The following is an 18,698-nucleotide window of genomic DNA, read 5'->3' as shown; positions in this document are numbered from 1 at the left end:
CATCCAGTTTCCTTGTAGTTACTAACATATGTGACATCATGTAAATGTTAGTCATTGATACTTCAATCGAGGACAAAAATGAAGAACAATATTATACACAGTATTAATTTGAATGAACAAAGTAATGATTAAATGTGTTGCGGGGAATGCTCATTTTTAATTCCTATTTCCTGTTAAAGAAACATTATTGGGGGCGCGTGGGTGGCGCAGTCGTTAAGCGTCTGCCTTCGGCTCAGGGCGTGATCCCGGCATTATGGGATCGAGCCCCACATTGGGCTCCTCCGCTGGGAGCCTGCTTCTTCCTCTCCCACTCCCCCTGCTTGTGTTCCCTCTCTCGCTGGCTGTCTCTCTGTCACATAAATAAATAAAATCTTAAAAAAAAAAAAAAGAAAGAAACATTATCACGGTCTGGTTTCAAGCCAGAAATTAATGTGGCCTAAGATTCCTATGGAGTGTGGGAAATTTCCATGTGCATTTTTGTTATGTTCTCTTGTTTCTTTATCAGTGGCAAGGACCTTACCTTTAGTATTTTAAATTTGGTCAGAAAGAGAATTTTACTGTCAAAAAAATAATTATTTTTTTGAATTGAAATATAGTTGACATACGATGTTGTATTAGTTTCAGGTGTACAACATAGTGACTAGACAGTGTGTATGTTATGCTGTGCTCACCACAGGTGTGGCTACCGTCTGTCACCATACATGGCTACAGTATCATTGATTGTCTTCTCTGTGCTGTGCCTTTTATCCTCGTGATTTATTCATTCCATAGCTGGAAGCCTATATCTCCCACTCCCCTTCAACATTTTGTCCATTTATGGGCCTGGTTTGCTTTTTTTTTTTTTTTTTAAAGGTTTTATTTATTTGTCAGAGGGAGAGAGAGAGAGAGCACAAGCAGAGGGAGAAGCAGGCTCCCCACAGAGCAAGGAGCCCAATGTCGGACTTGATCCCAGGACCCCAGGATCATGACCTGAGCTGAAGGCAGACGCTCAATCGACTGAGCCACTCAGGCGTCCCTGGTTTTGCTTTTTGTTTGTTTTTTCATGTATTTTTTAGATTCTATTTTTTAGATGACCGTAAGTGAAATCATATAGCATGTGTCTTTCTGTGACTTACTTTACTTAATATAATATCCTCTGGGTCCATCCGTGTTGTCACAGATGACAAGATCTCATCCTTTCTTATGGCTGAGCAGTATTCCTTTGTAGACGTATACCACATTTTCCTTATCCATTCGTCTTTTGACAGACACTGGGGCTTCTTCTGTATCTTTGCTATTGTAAATAATGCTGCAGTAAACATAGGGGTGCGTGTACTTGAAACAATAATTCTTAACATAGTGTTCCTGAAAATAATTTTCAAGTTGAATGATTCTCAATCACAGGGTCCAGCCTCTTTATTTGTGATGAGTGAGTCTGAGATTATACAGAGGTGATGGTGTATCCTCTTTGGTGAAGCACCTGAGTACTGTGGGTTTGCCCTCCCCCTTTCTTGAGCTATGAAGGAAGAAAACACGGAAACGCAAGCACAGTCAGAATAGTATCAGATAGGGACGCCTGGGTGGCTCAGTTGGTTAAGCGTCTGCTTTTGGCTGAGGTCATGAGCCCAGGGTCCCCGGCTCAATCCCCACAGCAGGTTTCCTGCTCAGTGGGGGTCGGCTTCTCCCTCTCCCTGTCCTTCTGCCCCTCCCCCTGCTCATGCTCTCTCTCACTATCTCTGTCTCTCTCAAGTAAATAAAATCTTTAAAAAATGGTGACACACTTGGCCATCAGATCCCACTACTGTTTGATGGTTGGAAGAAAGTCAGCTGATAAGTATTATCAAAGACACAAAAGAAATCAGAGATTAGATCAAAATTTTAATTTCATTTTGCTTCCATGTATTCAACAAGTATTTTTGAGCACTTAGTTTGTGCTGTGCAACGTGCAGAAGCTAGGGATGTGATAATCAAAGAAATACAGTGTTTATCTTCATGTGGAATGAAATCTATGCAAGATATTCATTCTACTATTGATTCAAATAGCAAAAGAGTAGAAGCAGCCTTTTATTTATGAGATTGGTTAAGCAAATTCTGATAGATCCATCTGATGAAATTTTATGGGATTCTAGGAAAGTATGAACAGGCTTCAGACATTCTGGTAGTGGCAGGTTAGCCAACTCAGGCCAACCGTCCAGTGAGGGCTACTAAAAAAAGAAGAACAAAATCATAAAAACAAAGATCTTGAAAATGGCAAAGAGCAAACACGTCAGTGAAGAATTACCAGCCTAAAAATCTGTAAGTCACACAGTGAGAGAGGTTTGGCCCAGCACACAAAACCCCGTTAGTGCTGAGAAACTGTGACATTGATGTGGTCTTTGGGACCTCAGAGGGCCAGGGAAATCTATGTCAAAACACAGGTTCAGGGGCACCTGGGTGGCTCAGTCGGTTAGGCATCTGCCTTTGGCTCAGGTCGTGATCCTGGGGTCCTGAGATCGAGCCCCTCATCGGGCTTGCTGCTCAGCAGGAAGCCCGCTTCTCCCTCTCTCACTCCCCTTGCCTGTGTTCCCTCTCTTGCTGTCTCTCTGTCAAATAAAGAAATAAAAATCTTAAAAAAAAAAAAAAGAAGTGTACACTCAATGACTATCCCATAATGAGCACACCTGAGTAACCAGCATCCTGCATCCCTCTCCATGTGCCTTGCAGTCCTTCTGTCACTAAGGCTACCACTGTCCTGACACTAACACCATAGATTTGCTTTGCCTGTTTCTGACCTTTATAGAATGGAAATACACAGTACATGGTCATTGTGTACTCTCTGCCTTCCTTTACTCAGTATTCTGTCTGTGAAATACGGTTCATCTTGTCTCTGTTGTCTTCCATCATCATATTTCATTTTTTGATTATATTATAATTTACTTACCCATTCCATTTATGGACATCTTGGTCATTTCTCCTGTTCTTCCCGTAAATTGTTTATCTGCTTGAAAAAAGCCTATTGAAAGTCAAATACAAACATTTCAGATAATCGAACTATAAAGAGTTTAGCACCAGCATACTTAAGAAAAATGCAATTCTAAACCATGTACTTCAAATAGATAGAAAATTATCCCAGACAGGAGGTCAGAAATACAAGAACAAATGAAAAACAAAGCAGTAAATATTTGGATAATTGTTAATGAACATTGATTATATAAAACAAAAAATAGTATTTTGTGGGGGTTTAAAATAGAGCAAATTAAAGAATATGGCAACTCATAAGAAAGGCATGAAAGGAGTATAGTAGGTGAAATGAAAGTGTTACATAGGCTTATTGTCACAGAAGAGGATAAAAGTATTGACTAATAGTAAGCTTTGATAAGCTGAGGATGTGCGTTGTAATTTTTAGGATAAATGGTCAGAGAAAGGAAATAGACTGTGTAACTTCTAACTTTTAATAAAGGGAAAATGAAGTCCTAAAAAAAAAAAAAGTCAGTAAATCTAAAGAGAGGAAACCAGGGAGAAAACACAAGCAGGTTGGATTGAAAGCACACAATAGAATAGTAGATTTAAATCTGAATATATCAGTAATTATGTTAAATGTAAATAGACCAAATAGTTAAAAGATAAAGCTTTCATAAACAACGCCTGACATATTATGGCAATAAAAAATTGACACTATTAAAATTTGATGAAAAGATATATCATGTAAATACTAACCAAAAGAAAGCTAGTCTTTATGGTAAAAAACATTACTGAAGTAAAGAAGGCTAGCATTTTAGAGTGATAAAAGATTCAGTTCACCAAGAGGATTTAAATGCACATTCTGTGACCCACCAATCCCATTCTTTGGCATATACTCCTAAGCAACTCCCAAGGACACATGTACAATACTGTTGAAAGCATTTTCTTAAATAGCCAGCCACTGGAAACAATGGGAATATCCATCAGTAGGAGAATGGATTAATACATTTTTGCACTGGGGCGCCTGGGTGGCTCAGTCGTTAAGCATCTGCCTTCGGCTCAGGGTGTGATCCCGGGGTGCTGGGATAGAGCCCCACGTCAGGCTCCTCCGCTGGGGACCTGCTTCTTCCTCTCCCACTCCCCCTGCTTGTGTTCCCTCTCTTGCTGGCTGTCTCTCTCTCTGTCAAATAAATAAATAAAATCTTTTTTAAAAAATAAATTTTTGCACAGTTAAACAGTGGAATACTATACAGCAGAGAAAATGCATTATACATGGCCACTTGAATGGATATTAGAGAAGTAAGTCTAAGAAGCGGGACATAAAAGAATATATGCATATGATTCCATTTAGACCAAATTTGAAAGGAGGCAAAACTAAACCATATTGTGCTGGGATGCATACAAAAGAGGGAAAAAGCAAAGATGTTAATACCATAAAAGTCAGAGTAGGGGGCAGGGAATTTAATTAGGAAAGGAGCCGTCATGGAGGAACCTCTAAGGTGCTGGTATTATTTCCATTTCTTGGTGGGGTGGTGATAGCCTGCATATTTTCTTTATGTACATTCATGTTTTATGATCATCAGATCCCCCTTTTGGGTACTATTTTCTAATTATTAAAATTGGTAATAGGGGTTTTTTGGTGATTAGTTTGTGGCTCACTTTTACGTTTCTTGTTATATTTTTTTATTTAAGACAAATCTTAAGTGAATATTAGAAAAAATGAAATGAATGTTTTCAGAGCTAAAGGCAACAATAAGATGTTTCCATCTCAGAATAAAAACAAAAGGCTAAGATATTATGTAGCGATCTGTTGTAAGTAGCGCTGCCCTCTCTTCTTATACTCACCAGGTCACCTTTGAGGAACTTAAGGACGGTCTTGTGGCAGTGTTGTCATCAAACGCTGGTGCTGGCCCCTTGGATGGAGACAGTTCTTTGGAGTCAAGTAAGAGGATTTCCTCCTCTCACTTCAAGTGTTGTTGTTGTTTTTTTCCATTATTTATCTGTTACTTTCTGGGCTGTGATATTCAGATTGAAGAATATAGCAAGTCTGAGAACTAAATTGTAACCCCACGCCCTTACTGTCAGCCTGCGTGGACTGGGACAGGACTTGGGGTTTTTTTCTTCTTCTGTTTCCTTATTTGTGCGGTAGTGTTGGAAAGGAGAAGCCCTGTTGTTTTCCTTTACACATAGCACTTCTGGTCACCAGATATGTGGTAGTCTGTCCCACACCAGGCAATTCTCCACCTTCTGGATGTCCTCCATTGTAACTCAGTGCTGACATTGCCTACCTCCAGGTAGCCTCAGATTCTACAGGTAAGGGCTCAATCCCGTTATATGGTCCTCATTTCACATGCCAGTCACAGGTCCAAGTTGTCGCCTACGCTTCTGATTGGCTATAAATCAGAGTTGCCCACAACTCCTTCCTCAGGATCCATGAATTCACAGGAGGAGCTCCTAGAACTCAGGGAAACAGTTTACTCACTAGATCACCAGTTTATTATAAAAGGATGTAAGTCAGGAACAGCCAGGTGGAAGAGGGCACAGGGCAAGGTATGGGGAAAGGATGCAGAGCTTCCATGCCCTCTCCAGGCACGCCATTCTCCTCCAGTGTCTGTGTGTTCACCCCAGAACCTCTCGGAACCCCATCCTGTTGTGTTTTTATGCAGGCTTCATTACATAGGCGTGATTGATCAAATCATTGGCTATTGGTGATTGAACTCAACCTCCAGCCCCTCCCCCTTCCCTGGAGGTCAGGGTAAGGGTGAACATTCTAACCCTCTAATCACATGGTTGGGTCCTTTGGCAACCAGCCCCCATCCTTAAGGGCTTTCCAGAAGTCACCTCATTAACATAAACTCAGGTTTGGTTGCTCTTGTCACTTAGGAAATTCCAGGGGTTTTAGGAGCTCTGGGCCAGGGATGCGATGAAGAGCAAATATGTATTTATCATAAATCACAGTATCACAAGTGTCAGATAATACCGTGTGCTGTCCTTACAGCATGGGCCGTTGGCAAGACAAAGTAGATTTAGAACAGTCGAAGTTCCAAGAATTGAAAGCTCAGTGCAGACACGGGAACATCTAGACCCCTGAGGTTGGAAGAGCAGGTGGGATGCCAGCAGCTAGAGACAGACGTCGCTGTAGCTTTTGTCAGACAGTAGTGTTGTGCTGATAGGCCTAACTGGACTCCTGTTTTGGGAATGGGGCTGGTGGGACAAAGATAGCATGTCCAAGTGGAAGTGGTGTCCTGAGGGGGGATGTCGCCTGGCTTTGGTCATGGTCGGGAGGAGGAGGGAGGGTGTGGAGAACGGTCCAGTCGGGGGCATGTAGATTGTGGGGTGAGGGTCAGAAGATGCTGACAGACGTTGTCATTAGTGTCTGCTCCATCAGACTTGAGGCTGTGAGTGGCAGCCATGCTTCAGACCCATCTTGGCTGTCTCCGATGAGTACTGGGCAGGTGAGTGAAATGGGGCATGGGGCAGTGTGTTTGAGGTTGGAGGCGTGGTATTGATGAGCACATTGAGGAGGGAGCTCTTTCCCTCAGCCCCGGGGCAGGCTTCTGCCACGGCTGGTCCTTGGTCTGGAGCAGGTGCACGACTGGGTAGCAGGGATAACAGTGTGGGAGGGCTTGGGGCAGGGGAGTGGGAAGTGGGAAGACGAGAGCTCACATCGATTGTCTTCAGTGTGCCAGACTCCCAGAGATCTGCAGCATTATCATGCCCGTTCTTCAAATGAGGAACTGAGGCTTGATGTGTGAAGGGGTTTTTTTGTCCAAGATCCCACAGCTAGTAAGTGATGACCAAGAGGTCACAATTTTCCAGTTGTAAGCTCTGGGCCCTTGTATACGCAGTGTAGACGGAACTCACTCCTTCCACTGGCTTCTGAAGGCTGCGGAGCACCTGGGTATAGTGTAGGGAACCCTGCCCTGGGAGGAGCAGACCAGGGGTGGGAACCATTTGCAGGACCCTCAGGGCATTCTCTGGCTGTTTTGTCTGACACTTTTCTTCCCCAAGAGGTGACGAAGGCCACTGGCCTTTATGAACACAGAATTTGGGAATGGGGCCCGTGATGGTGTACAGGAATGGAAAGGTGCCCGGTGTCCCTGACACTGCATGTGCCCCTCCCATGCTAGAGAATGCATGGAACTTCTAAACGTAAAACTGGATCTGTGCATGTCACTCATTTCCTCCAAGGAGAAAGGAGCTATTTGAGGACTTGTGAGTTGTTTCCACCTATTCTATTTTTTTGTTTTCTTTGGCTTTTTCTTTTCTTTTGAATTTCAAAGCTTTCCTCGATTAAATGGTCATATGTGTGGCCTGAGACTCCTCCCCTCGTGCCCGCCTAAGGAGGGGGGCATCAGAGCCCCTCTGAGTTTTCTGTGCTTGGTTTCCTACATGTGCCCCAGCTTCCCATGTCCTGCCTGATGGGACTTTCCCTCTTCCTAAACCAGCTCAAGGTGGACGATTCTTCCTCCGCCCACGTTAACCAGCCTGCGGCCTCTCTGTAAGTGGGACCCACGGTCAGATGCGACAACAGCCTGTCTTCACCGGTCCTCACTTACCCTTTTGATAGCTCTCTGGGGGGGGCCTTTTTCCATGTTTGTAGCTTCCCCCTTCTGAACGCCGCTGGGTCTGCTCACAGGTTCAGTTTTCTCTCTGCTGACTTGGATACTTTGGCCTCCTCTTCAGCACATCACATGCCTGTTGTCCCAGAGTGACTGGTATAGTGTCCCTGATTCCCTCCAAGTGTCCCAGTGAGGTGAGAAATGCTGTATTCGCCCTGCATATTGTCAGCCACCTTAAATGTCATGCTGTCACTTCACAGTCCGTACATCCCATGTGGAACTTGACGTCTTCCTCCCTCAACCCCAGTGTCTGTCTGCCACTGGTATCACCGTGCTTCCAATTGGCCAGGCTGTACCCAGCCCCCTCCTCTGATGTGGTCCCAAGGGCAGGGGCTCTGGCCTGGAAGAAGGAAATGATGTGGTACTTGGCTTGAAGAAGTGTGACACCTCTCAGTGAAATGCTCAGGTTCCCTGGCCTGGCCTTACCGCGTTGGACCCTGTGCCTTTCTCTCCAACCAGCCCATTCTGGTTACTTTCCTCTGAACTTGTGTCCTGTCCTGGTCACTGGCCATGATGCTCTCCCCAGTCTCTTTCCTACCCACCCAGATTCCACACAGAGTCAGTGTCATTTTTTTCTCAGAGGTCCCAGCTGCTCTGTACAGTAGTGGATAGGTCAGGAGGGAAGAAAGAAATGCAAGGGAGTGTTACGGTTTAAGGGGTTCTTATGAATCCCAAACTAAAACCCATGCCTGCCTCTGCCCCAAACTTAAGACCTGCAGAGTTTCAGCCTCCTGGGCTGTGTGTGAGGCCCGTGCCCACAGTGCCCTGATGGCCCTGTCCAGATCAGTTCCCTGAAGTGAGCAGGATGGGAAGTGACCTTCTGGTCTCTAGAGCAGTCTGTTGCTGGGTTATTGGAGGTTTTTTCTTCTTTTTTTCTAATAAAAAGCTCTTAGTATTAGTCTTCTATTATATAAACAAGAAATCTTTTCTTAGTAGTAGTCTTTTACTCCATAAACAAAAGCAAAATATGCTCAGAAAAATTTAAACAGGGACACCTGGGTGGCCCAGTCAGTTAAGTGTCTGCCTTCGGTTCAGGTCAGGTCATGATCCCAAGGTCCTGGGGTCGAGTCCCGCATTGGGCTCCCTGCTCAGTGGGGAGCCTGCTTCTCCCTCTGCCGGCCGCTGCCCAGTATGCCGCTTGAGCGCACGTGCTCGTGCTCTCTCTCTCTGACAAATAAATAAATAAAATCTTAAAGAAAAAGAAAAGAAAAATTTAAACAGCACATAGGGTTTAGAGTAGAAAGTCCCTGTTTCCCAGCCTGGGTTTCTCAGTCCGCTGCCCAAGAATTAGGGAGAATAGATGGACCGCTATTAGCTGATCTCTGTGTTCTTCTAGACATTCTCTGCGTGCATCTGTGAGAACTGCACTCCACATCTTGAAATGTGTTACGGCAGTGTGTGCAGTCCCCCCCCGCCCAAACCTCCCGTTTTCTTTCCAGCTGCCTCTCGTGCCGTCCCGCCAAAGTACGTGAGCGGCTCTAAGTGGTACGGTCGCTGGAGCCGGCCTGAGCCCGAGCCGTGTGGCTCTGCAACAGAAGCCAAATGTTCACCAGAACAGCAGGCCCGGACCACTGGGAGAAGCCAGCTCCGCCGCTCTGCATCTTTGGAAAGTGTGGAGGTGGGTCAGGTTCCCCTTCCCCACCCCAGGTCGCCATTTCACTTAGTCGTTGTGACATGACTACAAGAGAGTGTGAGGGGCAGGTGGGCATTCCTGGGCATCTCAAGTTAGCAGAAGCGTGGGTGCACGTTGGGAAATGACATTTCATGCTCAGGTGTCTCTGGGTCTGATTGTCTGCAGGGAAATTCTGACCAGCGAGCGTACTCCTTCAGACATTGGGGCCGCGGAGAATTGGTGCCCAAATCACTTGTTTCTTTCCCTCCCCTGCTTACCACCACCAGCTTTCCCCCAGCACTGCAAGAAGACTGGTTTTATGGTTTCATAGGAGTGAGGAAAGAAAGGGAAGGTGCTTTTCTGATGCCCCTGTAAGGTTAGGAGTTTGGAAGTACCAAGCCCACAGTCCCACCTGCCTTGAATACTTAGAATATACCAAGGCCCTCACATTTACAATTTGGTTAAGATGTACCAGACACCTTCCAGGGCCTTGGGGGTTGATTCTAGCCCCCACGTCTCTGAGTTGTTCACTGCCTTTGGGACCAACCCAGGAGACGGGCTGCTGGAGCCTGACAGCCTTCATGTCAGGAAATACCCGTGGGGCAGGTCCACAGCTTTCAAGTTAACATGGATTCCTTAGACCTGTTTTCAAGAATTTCAGAAGGTTCTTGGTTCCTGCTATCTGTGATGTCCATTTTGTCAGGTGGACCTTTATGGGGACCTATTTTTGGTAAGACATCTCTGGGCCTCTCACATTAATTTGTTTATATGGTCAACATTTGTTGAGGCAAACCTATCTACTTAAATCCTAGAGTCCCTCTGCTCAGGGATGTTCTCTGCATAGACAACAAACCCCTGGTGTCTACTTTTTTTATCGTCTTTAGCTTTGGTCCTCAGAGATGGAGGTCTGAGGAGTCTGCTCTGTCTCCATTGTACCATTCTGCTTGATAAAACCACCTTGGATCCCTGGAACTAGAACAAGGGAAAATGTTGTTTTTAAGGTTGTTGGTTGGGCTGAGTGCATTAGAAAAAGGGGACATACCACCTGCTCCCAGATTCCACTCTCACTTCAGTGCTGGCTCTGAGGGACGCCGAGTCTTGGTCAACTTGGCATTCCCTCCAGGATCAGTCATGGGACACACAGCACCTGTCAGAAGCAGACTTTGACTTTGCAGTTGGCTGATTTGGCCACAAAAACATAAGGTTTTTACTCGAGTCAAGTGTTTCTTGGTGACCTGCCACCTGCAGGGTGCAGCTCGCAAAGGGCCCTGAGGTGTCAGGCGCTTGCTCGCATCATGCGGTCCCTAGAGCTCCTGGAGGGACAGAAAAAACCACTCTCCCTCCAGCTGTTGGTCGAACTGATAAGGATGATAAGGGACGGGGTGCCAGAGAGGTGAGGACCATTAAGCTTGAGTCAAGATGATGTCATGTGATGGCAGCTTGACCATGCTCCACAGCCGCTCCTCTCCAATGCTGGTGTCTGAAGCCAGTGCCACAAGGAGCTGTTGACTGGGAAGCATTTTTCTCCCCTTTCAGGGTGCAGGTGCTTGGTAGTGTTTTTAGTGTGAACTACTGATGATTTTTGGTTTATGTTGAGGAACTTCCTGTGTTCCTGTGTCTGCACCGTAGCTCGTGGTCTGTGAGAGGGAGCTGTGGGCTTTCCCTCGAGGAGCTGCATCTCACCAGCTGTTGTTCCTCCTCCTTAGTCCCTACCCAGCCCCAGAACATACGGTCTGTCTGTTCCTGGAGCTCTGTCCGCTGCCACATACTCCGGGGAATTCATATCTTTCTCTTTTCGTTTTCCCAGAGTCTGAAGTCAGACGAAGAAGCTGAAAGTGCTAAAGAGCCTCAAAATGAGTTGTTTGAAGCACGAGGTAAAGCCACAGAGTCATGGTCGATGCTCCCTACCTTTGACCAGTGCTTTGAAGTTCAAGGAGCTAGGTCATTGGTCAGTGAGCCAGCCATGTGTAATTTCCTGGGAAGCATGCCAAGTGGGTGGTGTCCCTGGCGGGCCCCTACTCCAGAGGTAGTCCCAGCTGGGAGATGGTCACTTGATCCTCAGCATCCCCTGAAGTCAGACCCTTAGAGGCCACTGGCGAAGCGAGCAGTATATCCTGCCACGTCTCATAGTCTGTGAGGACCAGTGTGACTCCGGCTGGCAGGCATGGCCTTGGGGGGTCTCAGGCCTGTTGCACTGCCCTCTTGATGGGCTGGGCCTGGGCGCATCCTCTTTCTGGCTGTGTGCAAGCAGTCTTGGCAACTGTCAGCCGCCCTGTCTATGCTCCAGGTGAAATGCCAGACATGGTGCTGGCCCTCAGGAGCCCTGCAGGAGCAACCAGAAGGAAGCAGCAGGTGTACATAAGCAGATCGCAGTGTGTCCACCTGTGGGTCTGTGGATGCCTTAATGATACCTCCCACATGGGTGTGTCACAGGGCAGAAAATGCAGAAACTTGATTTGAAGGGAGAGACCTGAATTGACTTTGAATTTGTGCCACAGTAAAAAAAATCAGCAGCTGGAACCGAGCCATGCTCTAGAATGTGGTCCTCAAGGACCAAGGCCATTGATCATTGTTTGCCTCGGTGGGTGTCAGAGGGACTGACCTGAGCACCCACCTGGGCTGCTGGATGAAGCACACAGATCAGGAAGAGCGGCCAAGCCATCACACCTTAACTGCCTTGGCCTCAAACCTAAATTTAGGGCGGGAAAGGAAGGACTGGCTGGGAAGGTGGTGCATGGTGCAACTTGGGGTCTTCGACTGCAGGTTCTTCCTGGCCTTGAACGGAAACCCTTCCACCGGTTTAGAACTGACGGTGGTGCATGAAACGCACGTCAGACCTCAGAGGGCTGACGTGCCTTCTCCACCGTCCTGAGAAAGAGACTGGTATCGGAGGTGCTGTTATGTTTTTACTTAGACATTTCAGACTCTTTAAGCTAGAAGGGATGTCAGAGAAGGCGTTTTCCTCAGCCCAGTACAGTGTTGTTCATGAGCACAGAGTTTAGTGTGGACTGGCCGTGGAGGGGATGTCTGGCTTGAAGCATGGCCCGTCCATGGGTGCCTTCTCATGGGCACCCCCAGTGTCTGTGTTCTTCCACAAGTTGTTTCTATGGCAAAGCTCAGAAACATAAGTTTCTAGAAATTGTTTTTTTAAAAACTAGTCTGGTTTTTTGGTGTGTGTGTGTGTGTGTGTGTGTGTGTGTGTGTTGGGTTTTGTTTCTTTTTTTTTTTGGTTTTTTTTTTTGGTGAATAGAAATATGTGCTTTAAGTGGTATGACTTCCGACTTTCGGAGGTTCCCTTCAGAAAAAGCTTTCCCCACATGGACCAGAGATTACCCCCAAAGACATTTTATTATGAAAATTTGCAAACACAGAGTGGAGATGAAAGAATCCTACTGTGAGCAGCTATGTACCCATCACCTAGATCCCACCTCTGATGCTTTGCTACTCAGGTGTGTGCGTCTGATTTCAGAGTACATTGCCGGCATTGCTGCGTTTCCCCCAGGTGCTTCCACCTGGAGCGTGGGGTTTACCTGTCACTCTCCCTGCTTCAGGCCAGCTGCCAGCTTGGGGTTCTGAGGTCTTCGGGTGCCTCCAGAAGCCCTGCAGCCCCTCCTTGGACACCCCTGAGAGCCGGGTCCGGGGCATCTGGGAAGAGCTGGGCGTTGGCAGTAGTGGCCACCTCGATGAGCAAGAGCTGGCCGTTGTCTGCCAGAGCATCGGGCTCCAGGGACTGGAGAAAGAGGTGAGAGGAGCCAAGGCAGACCACACTGGAGGACGGGCTCTTTGCAATGGTCAGGTTGGTGTTGGGTCTGGAGAATCCCTTCACCCTCCACCTGTGGGTCTGTGGATGCTTTAATGTGAAGATGTAGCTGTGCCACCTTCTGGTCTGAAGTTCTCTGGTAACTCTCGGTGCTGCTGCTGAGGTCTGCCCCCGCGCAGGTCACAAGTGGCCTGCCTCACTGGCATCAGAGCATCACTCCTGACCCTTCCTCTGCCTAGAGTGCCCTTTCCCCTTCCTGCACTGCCCAGTTCTACCACTCAGCCCAGACAGCATGCCCTCTGAGGTAGGCTGTGCTCCCAGGGGCTGTATTCACCCCTCCTTTCCTCTTGCAGGGGCCGAGGGGAGTTGGGTGGGCAGTGGTGATGGGGAAGCCCCCCTGGTAAAATCCTCCTTAGCCTTGCTGTCCTTGCTAGTTCCTGGACCACTGGGGGCTCAGGGCACCTTCCACATGCATGTCTTCTTCTTACCATCCAGCAAGTTCCTGGCATGGTAGACTTTGAATGGGTGTTTGTGGAATTAGGAAGTGCAGGTGGCGTCCATTCATAGCAGGGTGGAAACTGACCAGGCATGTAGGCTTCACAGGCCAGAGCCAAGGGAGGTCAGGTGTGTCCCAGACAGTTTGAATTTGGTAAGGATGGGCAGACCACCCAGCTTGGGGAGGGAAGGCCTGGGTGGTGGTGGCCTCAGCACAAGTGTGGTGGCTTTCGTCTAGGAACTGGAGGATCTGTTTAACAAACTGGACCAAGATGGAGACGGCAGAGTGAGTCTTGAGGAATTCCAGCTTGGCCTGTTCAATCATGGGCCCACTTCACTTCCAGAATCTTCCACTCCCGTCAAACCGAGCATGTCCTGGTCTCATTACCAGGTAAAATGGGATGATTAAGCCTTGAACCACAGCAGTAACTGCTTTCACTCTCTGGTCGTCAGCATCTTCACAGACCCGGGAGTTGGGGGGCTGTGTACACATACGTGTATGAGTGGGAGGCCACGTGACTTAGATTCTAGAACCACACAGGTCTTAGGGCTGCTCTGGCATTGCCCCTCCCTAGCTGTGTGTCCCAGATTGAGTTACTTGCCCTCTCTGAACCTCAGTCTCTTCATATGTAAAATGGGTGCCTGCCTCATAGGGATTTTATGAGAATTACATGGCAGTTCCTTGGTTGTGGGATAGGCTGCCTTCCAGTAGGAGAGCTCCTTCTCTCCTCCCTGTTGTGCTACAGCAAGAGCATTCGTACCTTCCCTAGGAGTAGCTCTCCAGGTACTTCTTACCCTGTGCTCTCCCTGTCCTATATTCCTAAATTTTTCTCTCTCATACAAATACCAGGTCTGCAGATAGAGAAGAGGAGATTTTAGGCAGTTATTTAAATTGTAATCTCATTTGGTGACCGTTGGCTTAGCATTTGGTTTTTTTCCATCCCAGGACAGGAAAACCTCCCTCTTCCACCACAGGGCATGGTTCTCTGAGGAGTCTTGCTGATGTGGCTAATCCCATAGTTTATGGGCAGTGGCGCAGGACCAGTAACGTTGTTCTCTGCAAGGCTGGGTAATCTGAGAGTCCAGTTTCTGAATCTGAATCTGATGAGAATGGACAGAGAGGAAACTAGGAGCAGTAAAGGAAGGTGTCAGGCCACGTAAGGTCAGAGGCCACAGTGAAGTCCCAGCAAGTCCTGCTTGGAGCCAGTGGAAGGAGGGTGTGTCTGTGGTGGAGCCGCTCCTGTTCCTGTGTCCCAGTGAGGAGGCACAGCTGGACAGGGCTCTGAGCCGTGGGGCGCAGGAATGAGGCCAGGCAGGACCCACCTCTAATCAGAGGCAGGGGCCCAAGGAACACCTGACTGCCCAGGAAGTGCCCCGAGCCAACACAGCTGCATGTGGAGGATAGGGGGTGCAGACTCTGGCATGGCATGGTGCTGCTGGGCCCTCGGGTATATGGCCCAGCCCCCACCTTCTCCTGTTAGGCCATGGCACACCTGTCCTCAAGCTCACAGTCCTTACAAAGGAAATAGGTGGGAGGGAGATAAGGGTGGTCAGAGTGCATCTGGGTATCCGAGCGTCTCCACACGGCTGTGGCCACATTCCCAACCGTTCTTGAGTTACCCTCTCCCCTTTTGTAAACCGGGTCAGATGCCTACTTTGTAGGGCTGTAAAGTACCTAGTACAACTTAGTGAGCACCCAGTTCCTGAGTAAGTGTTTATGGAGAGGTAGGAGCACAGCTGAGAACAGATGAGGGCACGTGGGCCTGTGAGCACTCGCTGAGGACTGAGTGTGGAGAGGGGACGTGGTGGGCTGGAAGGGGCTGTCAGAGCAGAGCCCTGGAAAGCACAGCCATGGAAGTGTTGGGGGAAAGTGTTTCAGGCAATGAGACAAGCTTGGAATGTTTGGGAATAGCAAGAGACTCCTGTGAGGGGGGTGGAGAGGAGGCCAGCAAGGAGGGGAGTCCTGGGAGTGTGGCAGGAACCCTGGTGGCCAGAAAGAAGGGGCGGTTGCTCCTCATTCCTGTGGTGCCAGACAACAAATACTTGTTCTGCCTGGAGCAGAAAACAATCTTTTAATTTTTTAAAAAAGATTTTATTCATTTATTTGAGAGAGCGAGAGAGTGCATGAATGGCAGGGGGGCAGAGCAAAGGAAGGGAGGGGGAAGCAGACTCCCCACTGAGCAAGGAGCCCGATGCGGGGCTCCATCCCAGGACCCTGGGATCATGACCTGAGCCAAAGGCAGATGCTTAACCAGCTGAGCCACTCAAGTGCCCTGGCAGAAAATAACCTTGCTCATGGATTCTTATAGCCCTCAGTCTACTAGGTCAGCTTTCTGGCCAAGAGATCTTCTTCCCCTTCTTAACACTCCCCAATTCTGGGGCTCCTGGGTGGCTCAGTCGGTTGAGCATCTGATTCTTGATTTTGGCTCGGATCTGGATCTCAGGCTCAGACCGAGCCTCTGCCCTCAGTGGGGAGTCTGCTGCCCTCTGGCCCTCTGTCCTGCTCGCACTCTCTCTCTAATAAAGAAATAAATCTTAAAAAAACAAAACCGAAACTCCCCAATTCTATCGCTGTGAGATGTGTTTCTGAGGCCTCGGGAGATGTGTGGCTTTGTTTGGGCCATTCCGCCTCTTCTTTTCAAGCCCATCTTGGGTTTCTTTCCACAGACGGGATTCCCTAGCATTAGCAGGCGCCTCCTCCAGCTCTCCCTTTGAGAGGCCAGGTTCACAGCATTACCGAATCCCGGAGGGAGGTTAAAACTCCTTCATGTCTCCCACTAAGCGCTTGTGCTGACCGATGAGGGTGCTAGGATACGTTCCCCGGGCAAGGCCTCTGGTGCACGGTTGGAGAGCAGGCACCAGGGTCCTTGAGAAGGTAGTGGGCTGTGTGTCCAGAGCCCTGGGTTCGGATCTCCACTTTGTCTCCTGCAGAGCCCCGTGGTGTCGGGCACACTGCGCGACGGGGCCGTGGCTCTGTTTCCTAGTCTGGGAGACTGGGCTCACAGTCACTGTGTGAGTGGTTCCCATCAGGCCTCAACGAGACAGTGAGGGGCCGAGCACAGGCTGTTGAGGTCGGAAAATCTAGAAATGAGCGGGAGGCCAAAGTGCTGACAGGCACCTTTGCTTTCCCCGCGCACAGGTCCTGGAGGAGACTGGCTGCCAGACCGCCACGACGTCGTCCCTCGTGTCTGTGTGCTCAGGCCTGCGTCTCTTGGGCAGCATTGATGACGGCACCGGCTTTGCATTTCCTGAGCAGCTCATCGCCCTGTGGGCCCAGGAGGGGATTCAGAACGGCAGGGAGATCTTGCAGGTCTGGAACTGGTCCCTCCACAGCGCCCTGGGGAGAGCATCCAGTTAGCAGGGGGCTGGCGGCGGACCTTGGGGCCCTCTGCCCGCAGAGGAGGCTGGACAGAGAATCCCAGACACACAGGGCCTGAACTCTCTGCAGAGAACCCCATGTAGGAAAGACCTATTGGAATCACTTTCTTCTTTATTTTTTGCTATTAAAATATAGATTTTGGGGACACCTGGGTGGCTTAGTCGGGTAAGTGTCAGCCTTTGGCTTGGGTCATGATCCCAGGGTCCTGGGATCGAACCTTGCATCGGGCTCCCTGCTCAGCGAGGAGCCTGCTTCTCCCCCTGCCTCCTGTTCCCCCTGCCTGTCCTTGCTCTCTTTCTGACGAATAAATAAATAAAAATCTTTAAAATATAGGAGATTTTTAACTTAAAAAGATAATAAGAAGCAGAAAAACAAGTCTGGAACAAATCCATTCGAAGGTAGGATTTAGTGTATAGACATTCCCTTCAGTGCATTGTTACCCTTGGAGACGCTCCGCTTACCTGGATAAGGGAGTCAGTCCCAGACAAGGGGAGGAAATTTCCTTCCTTGTGGGAGAGACTCTTACTGGATGTCACAGCCCCAGTGGTCTGAGGGTTTCCATTTGTTGAGGGTGAGCTCCACAGGGAACCTGAATTCCATCAGAGCTGCCTGCCAGCCTGGGCAAGCTGTTTCCCCCCCGCATAGCCCCAGCTCCCCCAGACCCGCCCTCCACTGGGTGGGGCAAGGAGAGGGGTGCTGCCTGGCTGTCCTCAGACGGGGCCAGTCTGACCTCCCCCAGGGACACAGGGCCAGACCCTGGGGTTTGGAGAGAGCTTGGTCTGGGGGCGGGTCAAGAGTGACAGAAGAACACTCTGGGTGGAAGTGTATATGGTAAGCTGCACTGATGATTTTCATTTCCAAATTTCACTTTATGTTGTAAAAAAAAAAAGTACCAACTGTACAGAAAATTATAAAATAATAAAGCCTGCCCCCTTTTGCTCCCATTCCGTAGGAGTGGCAACGTAGCAGCTGTGTGGGAGTTCTGTAGAGCCCTTCCCTGGCACAGAAAAGAAATACGTATTTTAGATGCTCCAGCTTTAAGATTTTTTTTTTTTTTTTTTTTTGCAAAATCAGTGTACTATATGTCTTGTTAATTTATGTTACCTTTTTCCTCTTGTACATATAGAGTTTTTTTCTTTTCTAAATCTTGGCGTTTAAAATGTACATATATCTTCCTGTTCCTATGCTGGTGTTTCTTTGTAGGCTAGATTCCTGAAGTTATGAGTTTTAACTCTGGATAGACTTTGTCATATTACCTCTCAAAATGTTCCTATTAGCACAAACTAATACATGGAGGAGACCAAAAACAGCCTGTAAGATGGTCCTCCTGACACCTTGGGCCAGTCCCTCCTGGACCTAAAATCGGCCATCGCTGAGTGGGGCCACCCAGCAGCCTGGGCAGAGCCTTGACAGCCAGGACAGGCCCGGGCAGCTGGCCCTTGGGACTGTTCTGAAAGCCAGAGACTGAGCCTGGATCACTGGATTGGCCCCCAGGGAGGGTAGAGAGCGAAGGGGTTCATGGTTTGGGGCTTCTCCCTGAAACTATGCTCCTGATTCGCTGTCAGTTGGAGGTGGGTCAGCTGCCTTCATAACGTGACAGATGGTGAGTCTCAAATTTGCCTCTGACATTTCATCATTTACTCCTTTTATTCCTTCCTGCTGTCACAGAGTATTTCCAGTTCTTCAGCAATTTATGATTTACCCGTTGTGTTCTGAGTTTGCTTCCATTTTGTTGAAAGACAGCAATGTTTACTGAAATCTTGGCACTTGGCACCAAGCAAGGACCTGTGAAGTTTGTGAAGTTATTTACTCCTCACATGGCCTGGAAGGTGTTTCTGTCTCACGTGCACACACAGCCAGGGCGGGAGCACCAGCAAGGGGGCAGGTGATCCAGGCCCCGGTGTGCTGAGT

At 48.5% G+C, this 18,698-nt stretch overlaps 1 protein-coding gene across 1 annotated transcript in view; it reads left to right on the top strand.

The window, feature by feature from the left end:
• Nucleotides 1–18,698, top strand: part of NINL (ninein like) — a 167,862-nt gene that overhangs the window by 93,157 nt on the left and 56,007 nt on the right. Inside the window, exons 3-8 of the mRNA XM_026489757.4 lie at nt 4,768–4,861; nt 8,981–9,159; nt 10,961–11,027; nt 12,705–12,895; nt 13,647–13,799; nt 16,548–16,718. Of these exons, the coding sequence (XP_026345542.1) occupies nt 4,768–4,861; nt 8,981–9,159; nt 10,961–11,027; nt 12,705–12,895; nt 13,647–13,799; nt 16,548–16,718 (855 nt within the window). The remainder of the gene's footprint in view (nt 1–4,767; nt 4,862–8,980; nt 9,160–10,960; nt 11,028–12,704; nt 12,896–13,646; nt 13,800–16,547; nt 16,719–18,698) is intronic.

The sequence above is a fragment of the Ursus arctos genome, unplaced genomic scaffold, assembly GCF_023065955.2.
Source record: "Ursus arctos isolate Adak ecotype North America unplaced genomic scaffold, UrsArc2.0 scaffold_16, whole genome shotgun sequence".
Taxonomy (NCBI): Eukaryota; Metazoa; Chordata; class Mammalia; order Carnivora; family Ursidae; genus Ursus; species Ursus arctos.
The sequence above is the reverse complement of the archived record's forward strand: the minus strand, read 5'-3'. Positions and strand labels throughout refer to the sequence as shown.